This window comes from Cherax quadricarinatus, chromosome 50 (genome assembly GCF_038502225.1).
Source record: "Cherax quadricarinatus isolate ZL_2023a chromosome 50, ASM3850222v1, whole genome shotgun sequence".
Taxonomy (NCBI): Eukaryota; Metazoa; Arthropoda; class Malacostraca; order Decapoda; family Parastacidae; genus Cherax; species Cherax quadricarinatus.
This window is the reverse complement of record NC_091341.1, coordinates 29,684,657-29,701,749: the sequence shown is the minus strand read 5'-3', so window position 1 is coordinate 29,701,749 and position 17,093 is coordinate 29,684,657. Positions and strand designations below refer to the sequence as shown.

At 51.9% G+C, this 17,093-nt stretch overlaps 1 protein-coding gene across 1 annotated transcript in view; it reads right to left on the bottom strand.

The window, feature by feature from the left end:
* LOC128695338 (glutamate receptor ionotropic, kainate 2-like) overlaps window positions 1-17,093 on the bottom strand; it is a 286,847-nt gene that overhangs the window by 85,770 nt on the left and 183,984 nt on the right. The window contains exon 12 of the mRNA XM_070095365.1: window positions 1,221-1,305. Coding sequence (XP_069951466.1) covers window positions 1,221-1,305 — 85 coding nt within the window. The remainder of the gene's footprint in view (window positions 1-1,220; window positions 1,306-17,093) is intronic.

Here is a 17,093-nt window from a genome sequence, read left to right as displayed (position 1 = left end):
AATATATTTATAGATGAGGTTGTAAGAAAAGTGAATGTTCGGGTACTGTCAAAAGGTGTGTGGTATTAAAAGATAAATAACCTAAAAAAAACTGTGAGCTGGCACATTGGATTTTGCTGATAACACTGTTCTTTCGGGAAATTCTGAAGAGAAGTTGCAGAGGTTGGTGGACGAGTTTGGGAGTGTATGTACAAGGAGGAAATTAAAAGTCAAAGTGTAATGTTATAAGATAACAAAAAAGAATAGGTAATGAAAGATTGGATATCAGATTGGAGTGAGGGAGTATGGAGGAAGTGAATGTATTCAGATATTTGGGAGTGGACTTGTCAGCAGATGGGTCTATGAAGGATGAGGTGAACCATAAAATTGATGAGGGACAAATGGTGAGGAGTCTGTGGAGGCAAAGAAAGTTATCCATGAAAGTAAAGAGGGAAATGTATGAGAGTATAGTGGTAGCAACGCTCTTGTATGGGTGTGAAGCATGGTTGGTGAATGTTGCAACAAGGAGAATGACTTGGAGGGCGTGTAAATCTGTTGTGGAAGGAAAGCGGGGCTGGGGCCGGCCTAGGAATGGTTTGAGGGAGTGGGTAAAGGAGGTTTTGTATACGAGAGGCTTAGACTTCCAGCAAACATATGTGAATGTGTTAGAAAGGAGTGGAGACAAATTGCTTTTATGACCTGATGTGCTGTTGGAGTGTGAACAATGAAACATTTATGAAGGGACTTAGGGAAACCAGTTAGTCGGACTTGAGTCCTGCAGGTGGGATGTACACTGCCTGCACTCTGAAGGAGGGGTGGAGATATGCTGCAGTTTTTGTTCTGTAGTGTAGACATGCCTCTCGCAAGATGGAGTGATGAAGTGAGTGATGGTAAAAGTGTTTTTTCTTTTAAGGGTAACTCTGCCTCGGTGGAAAACTGCCGATGTGTTAATATAAATACAAATCCTTAAAATTCAGTGTCACAAAATTAGAAATTTTTACTTTATATCTTAGAGTAAGTGTTCTGACAAAAAATTTTTTTACGAAAGGTTACATTATTAGTACTTTCTGTAAGCTTATGATAGTTACCAATATCCTCAGATACCAGACATCAGTCACCGTATAGTTTTTAGACACATCAAGACTTTGTCCCTTTTCTTTTTAGTGACACAACGTTAGAACAGTTAAAAACAACATATTTTTCCACTAGTCAGTTATCAGGAATATTTACTGAGTACTTACCAAGGTTCATCCATGGCATGGTGAAGTCAACCACTTGTTCACGTTCGTACGTAATTGTCAGGTCACCGATGGCCAAGTCAGCTTTCTGTCGCAAAAAAAAATAAATGATGAAAGCACCATTGTATACCTGATGTTTAACAAAGTATGACTGTTGACAGTTGTACTTGAATCAGTCGTGTTTGTGAACTAGACGTGTTTTGTACACATTACAAGTAATGATTTTTTTCTCTCACTAACTTTGCAACATCTGTCACTGAAGCGATCCCTTTCTGATATAAATTATTGTATAACAATAATGTATATATTACAGAATCTATGGTATATACAAAATATGTATTTTCAAATAATATATCCTAATTAAATTATCTAAAAAAATTCTTTATGATTAAATATGCTCTTCTATAGTCAAATATATATACTATAATCAAATATATATAGTATAATCAAATATATATAGTATAATCAAATATATATAGTATAATCAAATATATATAGTATAATCAAATATATATAGTATAATCAAATATATGCATATGGATAGAATAAGCGCTTCTACCCTGTAATAAATTGTTAAATATTGTGAAAATCACATGTTACATAAGTTATCCTTTGCACTGTGTGATATCTGAATATAAATCAATTGGAGATGGTGGTGGGAAAGATTTGAAATCTGTTTAAGATATTTAAGTCACCATCAAGAGGATTATGGACCTTGATATAACGGTGCACAAAGTATAAAAACGTATTGAAAATAAGCTGGAACACGAGTAAAACGTGAAAAATGTTAAATAATGGAAATATTCTGCTTTTATTTCGGAAAATATGGAAAGAATTCTTGCAAAATCAGTTCTGAAATACATTTAATTACAGTTCTAAATTGCAAGTTAGTTACCCACAAATTAAATTAATTTCAATTTTGTGAACCAAGTTACTGTTGGTAGCCATTTCAGGTTTAAGAATTCTGTTGCATCTCCTCTGTGTTCTAGTGTGTCGCTTCACTTGTTGTAAATATTCTAAAAGATGCAAAACAGTCAGTTGAATGATAGCTCCAGGCCTTTCGTGTTGCTATCAACACATCAGGAGCTTCCAATGTTACAGAAAAGAGGATGCAGTACAAGCAGACAAGTTCAGAGAAACATTTTTGTAATCCCGGTGATTGTTTTGCATTCTGTATCATCTGTTCGCGAATTTTTGCAGACATAATTATGTGTAAGGCACAAGATGTGACTCAGTCTCCCAGGAGAACATCACTTTCCTCGTCTATCAAAAATTCATTCCGAGTTTCACTGTCATACATTAAACATAACATCACGGAACCTTCATGTTAAACACCTTAAAACTGGTTTCATTTACAATGATTTTGAAAATAACTTGTAGTTATTGTAGTTTATTTTTTGGTGTGTCTAATAATTTTCAATGTTAAGTCTGGTCTTGGATAATAACTGTGTGATTCACATAAGACATTTAAACACCTTACTTGATCTGCCTATTTATTTTTATTTGTCCTTGTGTTTTTCTGGCGTTTTATCGTATTTTCAATGACTTGATACGTTTATACAATTTTAAATCACATTCGAGAAATGAATGAACATGTCGAGTCATTTCTAACCAAAACATTATAATGTCCTCAGAAGATTTCCACTCTTTAATAAATCGTATAAATATTAACTTTTCGCTGGGACTTACACGCGGGATTTGCTCGGGGATTTAATGGCATAAATATTGAAGGTGCAGTTCCACTATAGCTTATGACGACGTCCCGTCCATTCTGGAGCAGGTTATAACTTGATAATTATCCAGGAAGAACCGAAATATTGTCATAAGGTTCCACTTCTGTGTGAGCTATTTGAGGAACCTGACTATCATGTGACACGAACTCTGCTCACTGTCGCTCACACTTGCTGGAAGGAACCCTGAACTGTCGCTAACAACTGCTGGAAGGAATCTTGACCTGTCGCACACACCAACTGGAAGAAACCCTGAACTGTCGCTCACACTTGCTGGAAGGAACCCTGAACTTTCGCTCACACTTGCTGGAAGGAACCCTCAACTGTCGCTCACACTTGCTGAAAGGAACCCTGAACTGTCGCTCACACTTGCTGGAAGGAACCCTGAACTGTCGCTCACACTTGCTGGAAGGAACCCTCAACTGTCGCTCACACTTGCTGAAAGGAACCCTGAACTGTCGCTCACACTTGCTGGAAGGAACCCTGAACTGTCGCTCACACTTGCTGGAAGGAACCCTGAACTGTCGCTAACACTTGCTGGAAGGAACCCTGAACTGTCGCTAACACTTGCTGGAAGGAACCCTGAACTGTCGCTAACACTTGCTGGAAGGAACCCTGAACTGTCGCTAACACTTGCTGGAAGGAACCCTGAACTGCCGCTCACAAGTGCTGGAAGGAACCTTGACCTGTCGCACACACCAACTGGAAGAAACCCTGAACTGTCGCTCACACTTGCTGGAAGAAACCCTGAACTGTCGCTCACACTTGCTGGAAGGAACCCTCAACTGTCGCTCACACTTGCTGAAAGGAACCCTGAACTGTCGCTCACACTTGCTGGAAGGAACCCTGAACTGTCGCTCACACTTGCTGAAAGGAACCCTGAACTGTCGCTCACACTTGCTGGAAGGAACCCTGAACTGTCGCTCACACTTGCTGGAAGGAACCCTGAACTGTCGCTCACACTTGCTGGAAGGAACCTTGAACTTTGGCTCACACTTGCTGGAAGAAACCCTCAACTACCGCATCCACCAGCTGGAAGGAACCCTGACCTGTCGCACACACCTGCTGGAAGGAACCCTGACCTCTCGCACAAACCTGCTGGAAGGAACCCTGAACTGTGCCACACACCTGCTGGAAGGAACCCTGACCTCTCGCACACACCTGCTGGAAGGAACCTTGACCTGTTGCACACACCTGCTGGAAGGAACCCTGACCTGTCGCACACACCTGTTGGAAGGAAACCTGAACTGTGGCACACAGCTGCTGGAAGGAAGCCTGACCTGTTACACACACCTGCTGGAAGGAACCCTGACCTGTCGCACACACTTGCAGGAAGGAACACTAACCTGTGGCACACAGCTGCTGGAAGGAAGCCTGACCTGTGGCACACACCTAATGGAAGGAACCCTGATCAGTGGCACAAACCTGCGGGAAGGAACATTGACCTGTGGCACACACCTGCTGGAAGGAACCCTGACCTGTGCCACACACCTGCTGGAAGGAACCCTGATCTGTGGCTCATACCTGCTGGAAGGAGCCCTGACCTGTGGCACACACCTGCTGGAAGGAACCCTGACTTGTGGCACACACCTGCTTGAAGGAACCCTGACCTGAGGCACACACCTGCTGGAAGGAAGTCTGACCTGTGGCACACACGTGCTGGAAGAACCCTGACCTGTGGCACACACCTGCTGGAAGGAACTCTGACCTGTCGCATACACCTGCTGGAAGGAACCCTGACCTGTTGCACACACCTGCTGGAAGGAACCCTGAACTGTAGCACACACCTGCTGGAAGGAAGCCTGACCTGTCGCACACACCTTTTTGGAAGGAACCCTGTCCTGTGGCACACACCTGCTGGAAGGACCCCTGACCTGTCGCATACACCTGCTGGAAGGAACCCTGACCTGTCGCACACACATGCTGGTAGGAACCCTGACATGTGGCACACACCTGCTGGAAGGAACCCTGACCTGTGGCATACACCTGCTGGAAGTAACCCTGACCTGTCGCGCACACCTGCTGGAAGGAACCCTGACCTGTCGCGCACACCTGCTGGAAGGAACCCTGACCTTTGGCACACACCTGTTGGAAGGAACCCTGACCTGTCGCACACACGTGCTGGAAATAACCCTGACCTGTCGCACACACCTGGTGGAAGGAACCCTGACCTGTGGCACACAATTGCTGGAAGGAACCCTGACCTGTCGCACACACCTGCTGGAAGGAACCCTGACCTGTCGCACACACCTACCTACTGGAAGGAATCCTGACCTGTCGCACACATGAGCTGGAAGGAACCCGGACCTGTCGCACACACCTGCTGGAACGAACCCTGTCCTGTGGCACACACCTGCTGGAAGGAACCCTTACCTGTGGCACACACCTGCTGAAAGGAACCGTGACCTGTGGCACACACCTGCTGGAAGGAACCCTGACCTGCGGCACACACCTGCTGGAAGGAACAAAGACTTGTCGCGTGCACCTGCTGGAAAGAAGCCTGATCTGTCGCACACACCTGCCGAAAGGAAGCCTGACCTGTCGCACACACCTGCTGGAAGGAACCCTGACCATTCGCACACACCTGCTGGAAGGAACCTTGACCTGTGGCACACACCTGCTGGAAGGAACACTGAGCTGTCGCTCTCATCTACTGGAAGGAATCCTGATCTGTCGCACACACATGCTGGAAGGAACCCTGACCTGTCGCACACACCTGCTGGAGGGAAGCCTGACCTGTCTCACACACCTGCTGGAAGGAAGCCTGACCTGTCGCACACACCTGCTGGAAGGAACCCTGACTTGTCGCACACACCTACTGGAAGGAACACTGGCCTGTGGCACACACCTTCAGGAAGAACCCTGACCTGTCGCAAACACCAGCTGGAAGGAACACTGAACTGTTGCACACACATGATGGAAGGAACCCTGACCTGTGGCACACACTTGCTGGAAGGAACCCTGACCTGTCGCACACACCTGTTGGAAAGAACCTTGACCGCTCGCACACACCTGCTGGAAGGAACCCTGACAAGTCGCACACACCTGCTGGAAGGAACACTGACCTGTTGCACACACCTGATGGAAGGAACCCTGAGCTGTGGCACACACCTGCTGGAAAGAACCCTGAGCAGTGGCACACACCTGCTGTAAGGAACCCTGACCTGTAGCACACACCTGCTGTAAGGAACCCTGACCTGTTGCACACACCTGCTGGAATAACCATGACCTGCCGCACACACCTGCTGGAAGGAACCCTGACCTGTCGCACACACCTGCTGCAAGGTACACCGACCTGTTGCACACACATGCTGGACGGAACCCTGACCTGTGGCACACACTTGCTTCAAGGAACCCTGACCTGTCGCACACACCTGCTAGAAGGAACCCTGATCTGTCGCATACACCTGCTGGAAGGAACCTCCTCCTGTCGCACACATCTCCTGGAAGGAACCCTGACCTGTTCTACACACCTGCTTTAAGGAACCCTGACCTGTGGCATACACCTGCTGGACGGAACCCTGACCTCTGGCACACTCCTGCTGGAAAGAACCCTGACCTCTCGCAAACATCTGCTGGAAGGAACCCTGACCTGTTGCACACATCTGCTGGAAGGAACCCTGACCTGTGGCACACACCTGCTGGAAGGAACCCTGATCTGTGGCACACACCTGCTGGAAGGAACAATTATCTGTGGCACATACCTGCTGGAAGGAACCGTGGCCTGTGGCACACACCTGCTGGAAGGAACCATGACCTGTGGCACACACCTGCTGGAACGACCCCTGACCGGTGGCAAACACCTGCTGGAAGGAACCCTGACCTGTCGCACACACCTGTTGGAAGGAACCCTGAACTGTGGCAAACACCTGCTGGAAGGAACCCTGACCTGTCGCACGCACCTGCTGGAAGGAACCCTGACCTGTAGCACACACCTGCTAGAAGGAACCCTGACCTGTCGCACACACCTTTTTGAAGGAACCCTGACCTGTTACACACACCTGCTGGAAGGAACCCTGATCTGCCGCACGCACCTGCTGGAAGGATCCCTGACCTGTGGCACACACCTACCTGAAAGAAGACTGACCTGTCGCACACAACTGCTGGAAGGATCCCTGATCTGTGGCACTCACATGCCTGAAGGAACCCTGACCTGTGGCACACACCTGCTGGAAGGAACCCTGACCTGTGGCACACACCTGCTGGAAGGAACCCTGACCTGTGGCACGCACCTGCTGGAAGGAAGCCTGACTAGTGGCACACACCTGCTGGAAGGAACCCTGACCTGTGGCTCACTCCTGCTCGAAGGAGCCCTGACCTGTGGCACACACCTGCTGGAAGGAACCTTGACTTGTGGCACACACCTGCTCGAAGGAACCCTTACCTGTGGCACACATCTGCTGGATGGAACCCAGACCTGTTGCACACGCTTGCTGGAAGGAAGCCTGACCTGTGGCTCACACGTGCAGGAAGGAACCCTGACCTGTGGCACACACCTCCTGGAAGGAACCCTGACCTGTCTCAAACACCTACTGGAAGGAACCCTGACCTGTTGCACACACCTGCTGGAAGGAACTCTGACCTGAGGCACACACCTGCTGGAAGGAACAATGACCTGTGGCACACACCTGCTGTAAGGGAGCCTGATCTGTGGCACACACCTGCTGGAAGGAAGCCTGACTTGTGGCACACACCTGCTGGAAGGAACCCTGACCTGTGGCTCATACCTGCTGGAAGGAGCCCTGACCTGCGGCACACACCTGCTGGAAGGAACCCTGACTTGCGCACACACCTGCTGGAAGGAACCCTGACCTGTGGCACACATCTGCTGGATGGAACCCTGACCTGTGGCACACACCTGCTGGAAGGAAGCCTGACCTTTGGCACACACCTGCTGGAAGGAAACCTGACCTGTGGCACTCACCTGCTGGAAGGAACCCTGACCTGTGGCTCACACCTGCTGGAAGGAGCACTGACCTGTGGCATACACCTGCTGGAAGGAACCCTGACTTGTGACACACATCTGCTGGAAGGAACCCTGACCTGTGGCACACATCTGCTGGATGGAACCCTGACCTGTGGCACACACCTGTTGGAAGGAAGCCTGACCGTTGGCACACACGTTCTGGGTGGAACCCTGACCTGTAGCACACAACTGGAAAAAACCCTGACCTGTCGCAAACACCTGCTGGAATGAACCCTGACCTGTTGCACACACCTGCTGGAAGGAACCCTGACCTGTGGCACACACCTGCTGGAAGGAACAATGACCTTTTACACAGACCTTTCTGGAAGGAACCCTATCCTGTCGCACACACCTGCTGGAAGGAACCCTGACCTGTCGCACACACCTGCTGGAAGGAAGCCTGACCTGTCGCACACACGTGCTGGAAGGAACCCTGACCTGTGGCACACACCTGCTGGAAGGAACCCTCACCTGTGGCACACACCTGCTCGAAGTAACCCTGACCTGTCGCACACACCTGCTGGAAGGAACCCTGACCTTTGGTACACACCTGTTGGAAGGAATCCTGACCTGTCGCACACACCTGCTGGAAGGAACCCTGACCTGTCGCACACTCCAGCTGGAAGGAACCCTAAATTGTCGCACACACCTGCTGGAAGGAACCATGACCTGTCGCACACACCTGCTGGAAGGAACCCTGACCAGTGGAACACACCTGCTGGAAGGAACCGTGACCTGTGGCGCACACGTGCTGGAAGGAACCCTGACCTGTGGCACACACCAGCTGGAAGGAACCCTGACCTGTTGCACACACCTGCTTGAAGGAACCCTGGCCGGTGGCACACACCTGCTGGAAGAAACCCTGGCCTGTGGCACACACCTGCTGGAAGGAAGCCTGACATGTGGCACACACTTGCTGGAAGGAACCCTGACCTGTCGCACACACTTGCTGGAAGGAACCCTGACCTGTTGCATACACCTGCTGGAAGGAACTCTGACCTGTGGCACACATCTACTGGAAGGAATCCTGACCTGTCGCACACACCTCCTGGAAGGAACCCTAACCTGTCGCACACACCTGCTAGAAGGAAGCCTGACCTGTGGCACACACCTGCTGGAAGGAACCCTGACCTGTAGCATACACCTGCTGGAAGAACCATGACCTGCTGCATACACCTGCTGGAAGCAACCTGACCTGTCGCACACACCTGCTGAAAGGAACCCTGACCTGCCGCTCACACCTGCTGGAAGGAACACTGATCTGTTGCACACACATGCTAGAAGGAGCCCTCACCTGTGGCACACACTTGCTGGAAGGAACTCTGATGTGTCGCACACACCTGATTGAATGAACCATGACCTGTCGCATACACATGCTGGAAGCAACCCTAACCTGTCGCACACACCTGATGGAAGGAACCCTGACCTGTTGCTCACACCTGCTGGAAGGAACCATGAGCTGCGGCACACACCTGCTGGAAGGAACCCTGACATGTGGCACACACCTGCTGGAAGGAACCCTGACCTGTGGCACACCATTGCTGGAAGGAACCCTGACTTGTCGCATACACCTGCTGGAAGGAACCCTGACCAGTCGCATACACCTGCTGGAAGGAACCCTGTCTTGTCGCATACACCTGCTGGAAGGAACCCTGACCTGTCGCACACATCTGCTGGAAGGAACCCTCACCTGTTGCACACACCTGCTGGAAGGAACCCTGACCTGTGGCACACACCTGCTGGAAGGAATCCTGACCTCTGGCACACTCCTGCTGGAAGGAACCCTGATCTGTCGCACACTCCTGCTGGAAGGAACCCTGACATGTTGCAAACACCTGCTGGAAGGAACCCTGACCTGTGGCAAATACCTGCTGGAAGGAACTCTGACCTGTGGCACACACCTGCTGGAAGGAACCCTGACCTGTGGCACATTCCTGCTTGAAGGAACCCTGACCTGTGGCACATACTTGCTGGAAGGAACCCTGACCTGTGGCACACACCTGGTGGAAGGAACCCTGACCTGTGGCACACACCTGCTGAAAGGAACCCTTACCTGTCGCACACACCTGCTGGAAGGAACACTGACTAGTTGCACACACATGCTGGAAGGAATCCTGACCTGTGGCACACACTTGCTGTAAAGAACCCTGATCTGTCGCACATACCTGCTGGAATGAACTCTGACCTGTCGCATACACCTGCTGGAAGGAAATCTGACCTGTCGCACACACCTGCTGGAAGGAAACCTGACCTGTTGCACACACCTGCTGGAAGGAACAATGAGTTGTGGCACGCAACTGCTGGAAGGAACCCAGACATGTGGCACACACCTGCTGGAATGAACCTTGACCTGTGGCACACACCTGCTGGAATGAACCCTGACCTGTGGCACACTCATCCTGGAAGGAACCCTGACTTGTCGCACACACCTGCTGGAAGGAACCCTGACCTGTTGCACACACCTGCTGGAAGGAACCCTTACCTGTGGCACACACCAGCTGGAAGGAACCCTGACCTGTAGCACATACCTGCTGGAAAGAACCCTGACCTGTGGCACACACCTGCTGGAAGGAACCCTTACCTGTCGCACACACCTGCTGGAAGGATCCCTGACCTGTGGCACATACCTGCTGCAAATAACCCTGACCTGTGGCACACACCTGCTCTAAGGAACCCTGACCTGTCGTTTACACCTGCTGGAAGGAACCCTGACCTGTCGCACACACCTGCTGGAAGTAACCCTGACCTGTTGCACACACGGAGAGGTGGGGCACACCACCATGTGCTGGACACAGTGCACACAACCGAGGAAGAAGTGAAGAGGCTTCTGAGTGAGCTAGATACCTCAAAGGCAATGGGGCCGGATAACATCTCCCCATGGGTATTGAGAGAGGGAGCAGAGGCGCTATGTGTACCCCTAACAACAATTTTCAATACATCTATCGAAACAGGGAGATTGCCTGAGGCATGGAAGACAGCAAATGTAGTCCCAATCTTTAAAAAAGGAGACAGACATGAAGCACTAAACTACAGACCAGTGTCACTGACATGTATAGTATGCAAAATCATGGAGAAGATTATCAGGAGAAGAGTGGTGGAACACCTAGAAAGGAATGATCTCATCAACAGCAGCCAACATGGTTACAGGGACGGGAAATCCTGTGTCACAAACCTACTGGACTTCTATGACATGGTGACAGCAGTAAGACAAGAGAGAAAGGGGTGGGTGGATTGCATATTCTTGGACTGCAAGAAGGCGTTTGACACAGTTCCACACAAGAGATTGGTGCAAAAACTGGAGGACCAAGCAGGGATAACAGGGAAGGCACTACAATGGATCAGGGAATATTTGTCAGGAAGACAGCAGCGAGTCATGGTACGTGGCGAGGTGTCAGAGTGGGCACCTTTGACCAGCGGGGTCCCACAGGGGTCAGTCCTAGGACCAAGGTTGTTTCTGGTATTTGTGAACGACATGACGGAAGGAATAGACTCTGAGGTGTCCCTGTTTGCAGATGACGTGAAGTTGATGAGAAGAATTCACTCGACCGAAGACCAGGCAGAATTACAAAGGGATCTGGAAAGGCTGCAGACCTGGTCCAGCAATTGGCCCCTGGAGTTCAATCCCACCAAGTGCAAAGTCATGAAGATTGGGGAAGGACAAAGAAGACCGCAGACGGAGTACATTCTAGGGGGCCAGAGACTACAAACCTCACTCAAGGAAAAAGATCTTGGGGTGAGTATAACACCAGGCACATGTCCTGAATCGCACATCAATCAAATAACTGCTGCAGCATATGGGCGCCTAGCAAACCTCAGAACAGCATTCCGACATCTTAATAAGGAATCGTTCAGGACCCTCTACAATGTGTACGTTAGGCCCATATTGGAGTATGGGGCACCAGTTTGGAACCCACACCTAGTCAAGCACGTAAAGAAACTAGAGAAAGTGCAAAGGTTTGCAACAAGACTAGTCCCAGAGCTAAGAGGTATGTCCTACGAGGAGAGGTTAAGGGAAATCAACCTGACGACACTGGAGGACATGAGAGATAGGGGGGACATGATAACGATATACAAAATACTGAGTGGAATTGACAAGGTGGACGAAGACAGGATGTTCCAGAGATGGGACATAGTAACAAGGGGACACAGTTGGAAGTTGAAGACACAGATGAATCACAGGGATGTTAGGAAGTATTTCTTCAGCCACAGAGTAGTCAGTAAGTGGAATAGTTTGGGAACCGATGTAGAGGAGGCAGGATCCATACATAGCTTTAAGCAGAGGTATGATAAATCTCACGGTTCAGAGAGAGTGACCTAGTAGCGATCATTGAAGAGGCGGGGCCAGGAGCTCGAACTCGACCCCCGCAACCTCAACTTGCTGGAATGAACCCTGACCTGTGGCATGCACCTGTTGGAAGGAACCCTGACTTGTGGCACACACCTGCTGGAAGGAACCCTGACCTGTGGCACACACCTGCTGGAAGGAACCTTTACCTGTGGCACACACCTGCTAGAAGGAACCCTGACCTGTGACACACAGCTGCTGGAACAAACCCTGACCAGTCGCACACACCTGCTGGAAGGAACCCTGACCTGTCTCACACACCTGCTGGAAGGAACCTTGACCTGTCGCACACACATGCTGGAAGGAACCCTGACCTGTGGCACACAACTGCTGGAAGGAACCCTGACCAGTGGCACACACCTGCTGGAAGGAACCTTTACCTGTGGCACACACCTGCTAGAAGGAACCCTGACCTGTCTCACACACCTGCTGGAAGGAACCCTGACCTGTGGCACACAACTGCTGGAAGGAACCCTGACCTGTGGCACACGCCTGCTTAAAGGAACCCTGACCTGTGGCACACACCAGCTGGAAAGAACCCTGACCTGTGGCACGCATTTGCTGGAAGGAAACCTGACCTGTGGTACACACCTGCTGGAATGAACCTTTACCTGTGTCACACACCTGCTGGCAGGAACCCTGACCTGTGACACACACCTTCTGGAACAAACCCTGACCAGTCGCACACACCTGCTGGAAGGAACCCTGACCTGTCTCACACACCTGCTGGAAGGAACCTTGACCTGTCGCACACACCTGCCCTAAGGAACCCAGACCTGTGGCACACAACTGCTGGAAGGAACCCTGACCTGTCGCACACAACTTCTGGAAGGAACCCTGACCTGTGACACACACCTGCTGGAAGGAACCCTGACCTGTAGCACAAATCTGCTGGAAGGAAGCCTGACCTGTGGCACACACCTGCTGGAAGGAACCCTGACCTGTAGCACACACCTGCTGGAAGGAAGCCTGACTTTTTGCACACACCCGCTGGAAGGAACCCTGACCTGTGGCACACAACTGCTGGAAGAACCATGACCTGCCGCACTCATCTGCCGAAAGGAACCCTGACCTGTCGCACACACCTGCTGGAAGGAACCCTGACCTGTCGGCCACACCTGCTGGAAGGAACCCTGACCTCTGGCACACTCATGCTGGAAGGAACCCTGTCCTGTCGCAAACACCTGCTGGAAGGAACCCTGACCTGCTGCACACACCTGCTGGAAGGAACCCTGACCTGTGGCACATACCTGCTGGAAGGAACCCTTACCTGTGGAACATACCTGCTGGAAGGAACCCTGAACTATGGCAAACACCTGCTGGAAGGAACCCTGACCTGTGGCATACACCTGCTCGAAGGAACCCTGACCTGTGGCAAACACCTGCTGGAAGGAACCCTGACCTGTTGCACACACCAGCTGGAAGGAACTCTAACCTGTGGCACATACCTGCTGGAAGGAACCCTGACCTGTGGCAAACACCTGCTGGAAGGAACCTTGACCTGTGGCACACAACTGCTGGAAGGAACCCTGACCTGTGGCACACACCTGCTGGAAGGAACCCTGACCTGTGGCACACACCTGGTGGAAGGAACCCTGACCTGTGGCACACACCTGCTGAAAGGAACCCTTACCTGTCGCACACACCTGCTGGAAGGAACACTGACTTGTTGCACACACGTACTGGAAGGAACCCTGATCTGTCGCACACGCCTGCTGGAATGAACGCTGACCTGTCGCATACACCTTCTGGAAGGAGCCCTGACCTGTGGCACACACCTGCTGGAAGGAACCCTGGCCTGTGTCACGCACCTGCTCGAAGGAAGCCTGACCTGTCGCTCACACCTGCTGGAAGGAACCTTGACCTGTGGCACACACCTTCTGGAAGGAACCCTGACCTGTGGCACACACCTGCTGGAAGAACCCTGACCTGTGGCACACACCTGCTGGAAAGAAACCTGACCTGTAGCACACACCTGCTGGAAGAACCATGACCTGCCGCACACACCTGCTGGAACGAACCCTGACCTGTCGCACTCATCTGCCGAAAGAAACCCTGACCTGTGGCACACACCTGCTGTTGGGAACCCTGACCTGCCGCACACACCTGCTGGAAGGAACCCTGACCGGTGGCACACACCTGCTGGAAGGAACCCTGACCTCTGGCACACAACTGCTCGAAGGAAGCCTGACCTGTCGCTCACTCCTGCTGGAAGGAACCTTGACCTGCGGCACACACCTGCTGGAAGGAACCCTGACCTGTGGCACACACCTGCTGGAAGGAACCCTGACCTGTGGCACACATTTGCTGGAAGGAACCCTGACCTGTGGCACACACCTGCTGGAAGGAACCTTTACCTGTGGCACACACCTGCTAGAAGGAACCCTGACCTGTGACACACAGCTGCTGGAACAAACCCTGACCAGTCGCACACACCTGCTGGAAGGAACCCTGACCTGTCTCACACACCTGCTCGAAGGAACCTTGACCTGTCGCACACACCTGCTGGAAGGAACCCTGACCTGTGGCACACAACTGCTGGAAGGAACCCTGACCTGTGGCACACGCCTGCTTGAAGGAACCCTGACCTGTGGCACACACCTGCTGGAAAGAACCCTGACCTGTGGCACGCATTTGTTGGAAGGAAACCTGACCTGTTTTACACACCTGCTGGAAGGAACCTTTACCTGTGTCACACACCTGCTGGAAGGAACCCTGACCTGTGACACACAGCTGCTGGAACAAACCCTGACCAGTCGCACACACCTGCTGGAAGGAACCCTGACCTGTCTCACACATCTGCTGGAAGGAACCTTGACCTGTCGCACACACCTGCTGGAAGGAACCCTGACCTGTGGCACACAACTGCTGGAAGGAACCCTGACCTGTCGCACACAACTTCTGGAAGGAACCCTGACCTGTGGCACACACCTGCTGGAAGGAACCCTGACCTGTAGCACAAATCTGCTGGAAGGAAGCCTGAACTGTGGCACACACCTGCTGGAAGGAACCCTGACCTGTAGCACACACCTGCTGGAAGGAAGCCTGACCTTTTGCACACACCCGCTGGAAGGAACCCTGACCTGTGGCACACAACTGCTGGAAGAACCATGACCTGCCGCACTCATCTGCCGAGAGGAACCCTGACCTGTCGCACACACCTGCTGGAAGGAACCATGACCTGTCGGCCACACATGCTGGAAGGAACCTTGACCTCTGGCACACTCATGCTGGAAGGAACCCTGTCCTGTCGCAAACACCTGCTGGAAGGAACCCTGACCTGCTGCACACACCTGCTGGAAGGAACCCTGACCTGTGGCACATACCTGCTGGAAGGAACCCTTACCTGTGGCACATACCTGCTGGAAGGAACCCTGACCTATGGCAAACACCTGCTGGAAGGAACCCTGACCTGTGGCACACACCTGTTGGAAGGAACCCTGACCTGTGGCAAACACCTGCTGGAAGGAACCCTGACCTGTTGCACACACCTGCTGGAAGGAACTCTGACCTGTGGCACATACCTGCTGGAAGGAACCCTGACCTGTGGCAAACACCTGCTGGAAGGAACCCTGACCTGTGGCACACACCTGCTGGAAGGAACACTGACTTGTTGCACACACGTGCTGGAAGGAACCCTGATCTGTCGCACACGCCTGCTGGAATGAACGCTGACCTGTCGCATACACCTGCTGGAAGGAGCCCTGACCAGTGGCACACACCTGCTGGAAGGAACCCTGGCCTGTGTCACACACCTGCTCGAAGGAAGCCTGACCTGTCGCTCACACCTGCTGGAAGGAACCTTGACCTGTGGCACACACCTTCTGGAAGGAACCCTGACCTGTGGCACACACCTGCTTGAAGAACCCTGACCTGTGGCGCACACCTGCTGGAAACAAACCTGACCTGTATCGCTCACCTGCTGGAAGAACCATGACCTGCCGCACACACCTGCTGGAAGGAACCCTGACCTGTCGCAGTCATCTGCCGAAAGGAACCCTGACCTGTGGCACACACCTGCTGTTGGGAACCCTGACCTGCCGCACACACTTGCTGGAAGGAACCCTGACCGGTGGCACACACCTGCTGGAAGGAACCCTGACCTCTGGCACACAACTGCTCGAAGGAAGCCTGACCTGTCGCTCACTCCTGCTGGAAGGAACCTTGACCTGCGGCACACACCTGCTGGAAGGAACCCTGACCTGTGGCACACACCTGCTGGAAGGAACCCTGACCTGTGGCACACATTTGCTGGAAGGAACCCTGACCTGTGGCACACACCTGCTGGAAGGAACCTTTACCTGTGGCACACACCTGCTAGAAGGAACCCTGACCTGTGACACACAGCTGCTGGAACAAACCCTGACCAGTCGCACACACCTGCTGGAAGGAACCCTGACCTGTCTCACATACCTGCTGGAAGGAACCTTGACCTGTCGCACACACCTGCCCTAAGGAACCCTGACCTGTGGCACACAACTGCTGGAAGGAACCCTGACCTGTGGCACACAACTGCTGGAAGGAACTCTGACCTGTGGCACACACCTGCTGGAAGGAACCCTGACCTGTAGCACATATCTGCTGGAAGGAAGCCTGACTTGTGGCACACACCTGCTGGAAGGAACCCTGACCTGTAGCACACACCTGCTGAAAGGAAGCCTGACCTTTTGCACACACCCGCTGGAAGGAACCCTGACGTGTGGCACACAACTGCTGGAAGAACCATGACCTGCCGCACTCTTCTGCCGAAAGGAACCCTGACCTGTCGCACACACCTGCTGGAAGGAACCCTGACCTGTCGCCCACACCTGCTGGAAGGAAGCCTGACCTTTTCC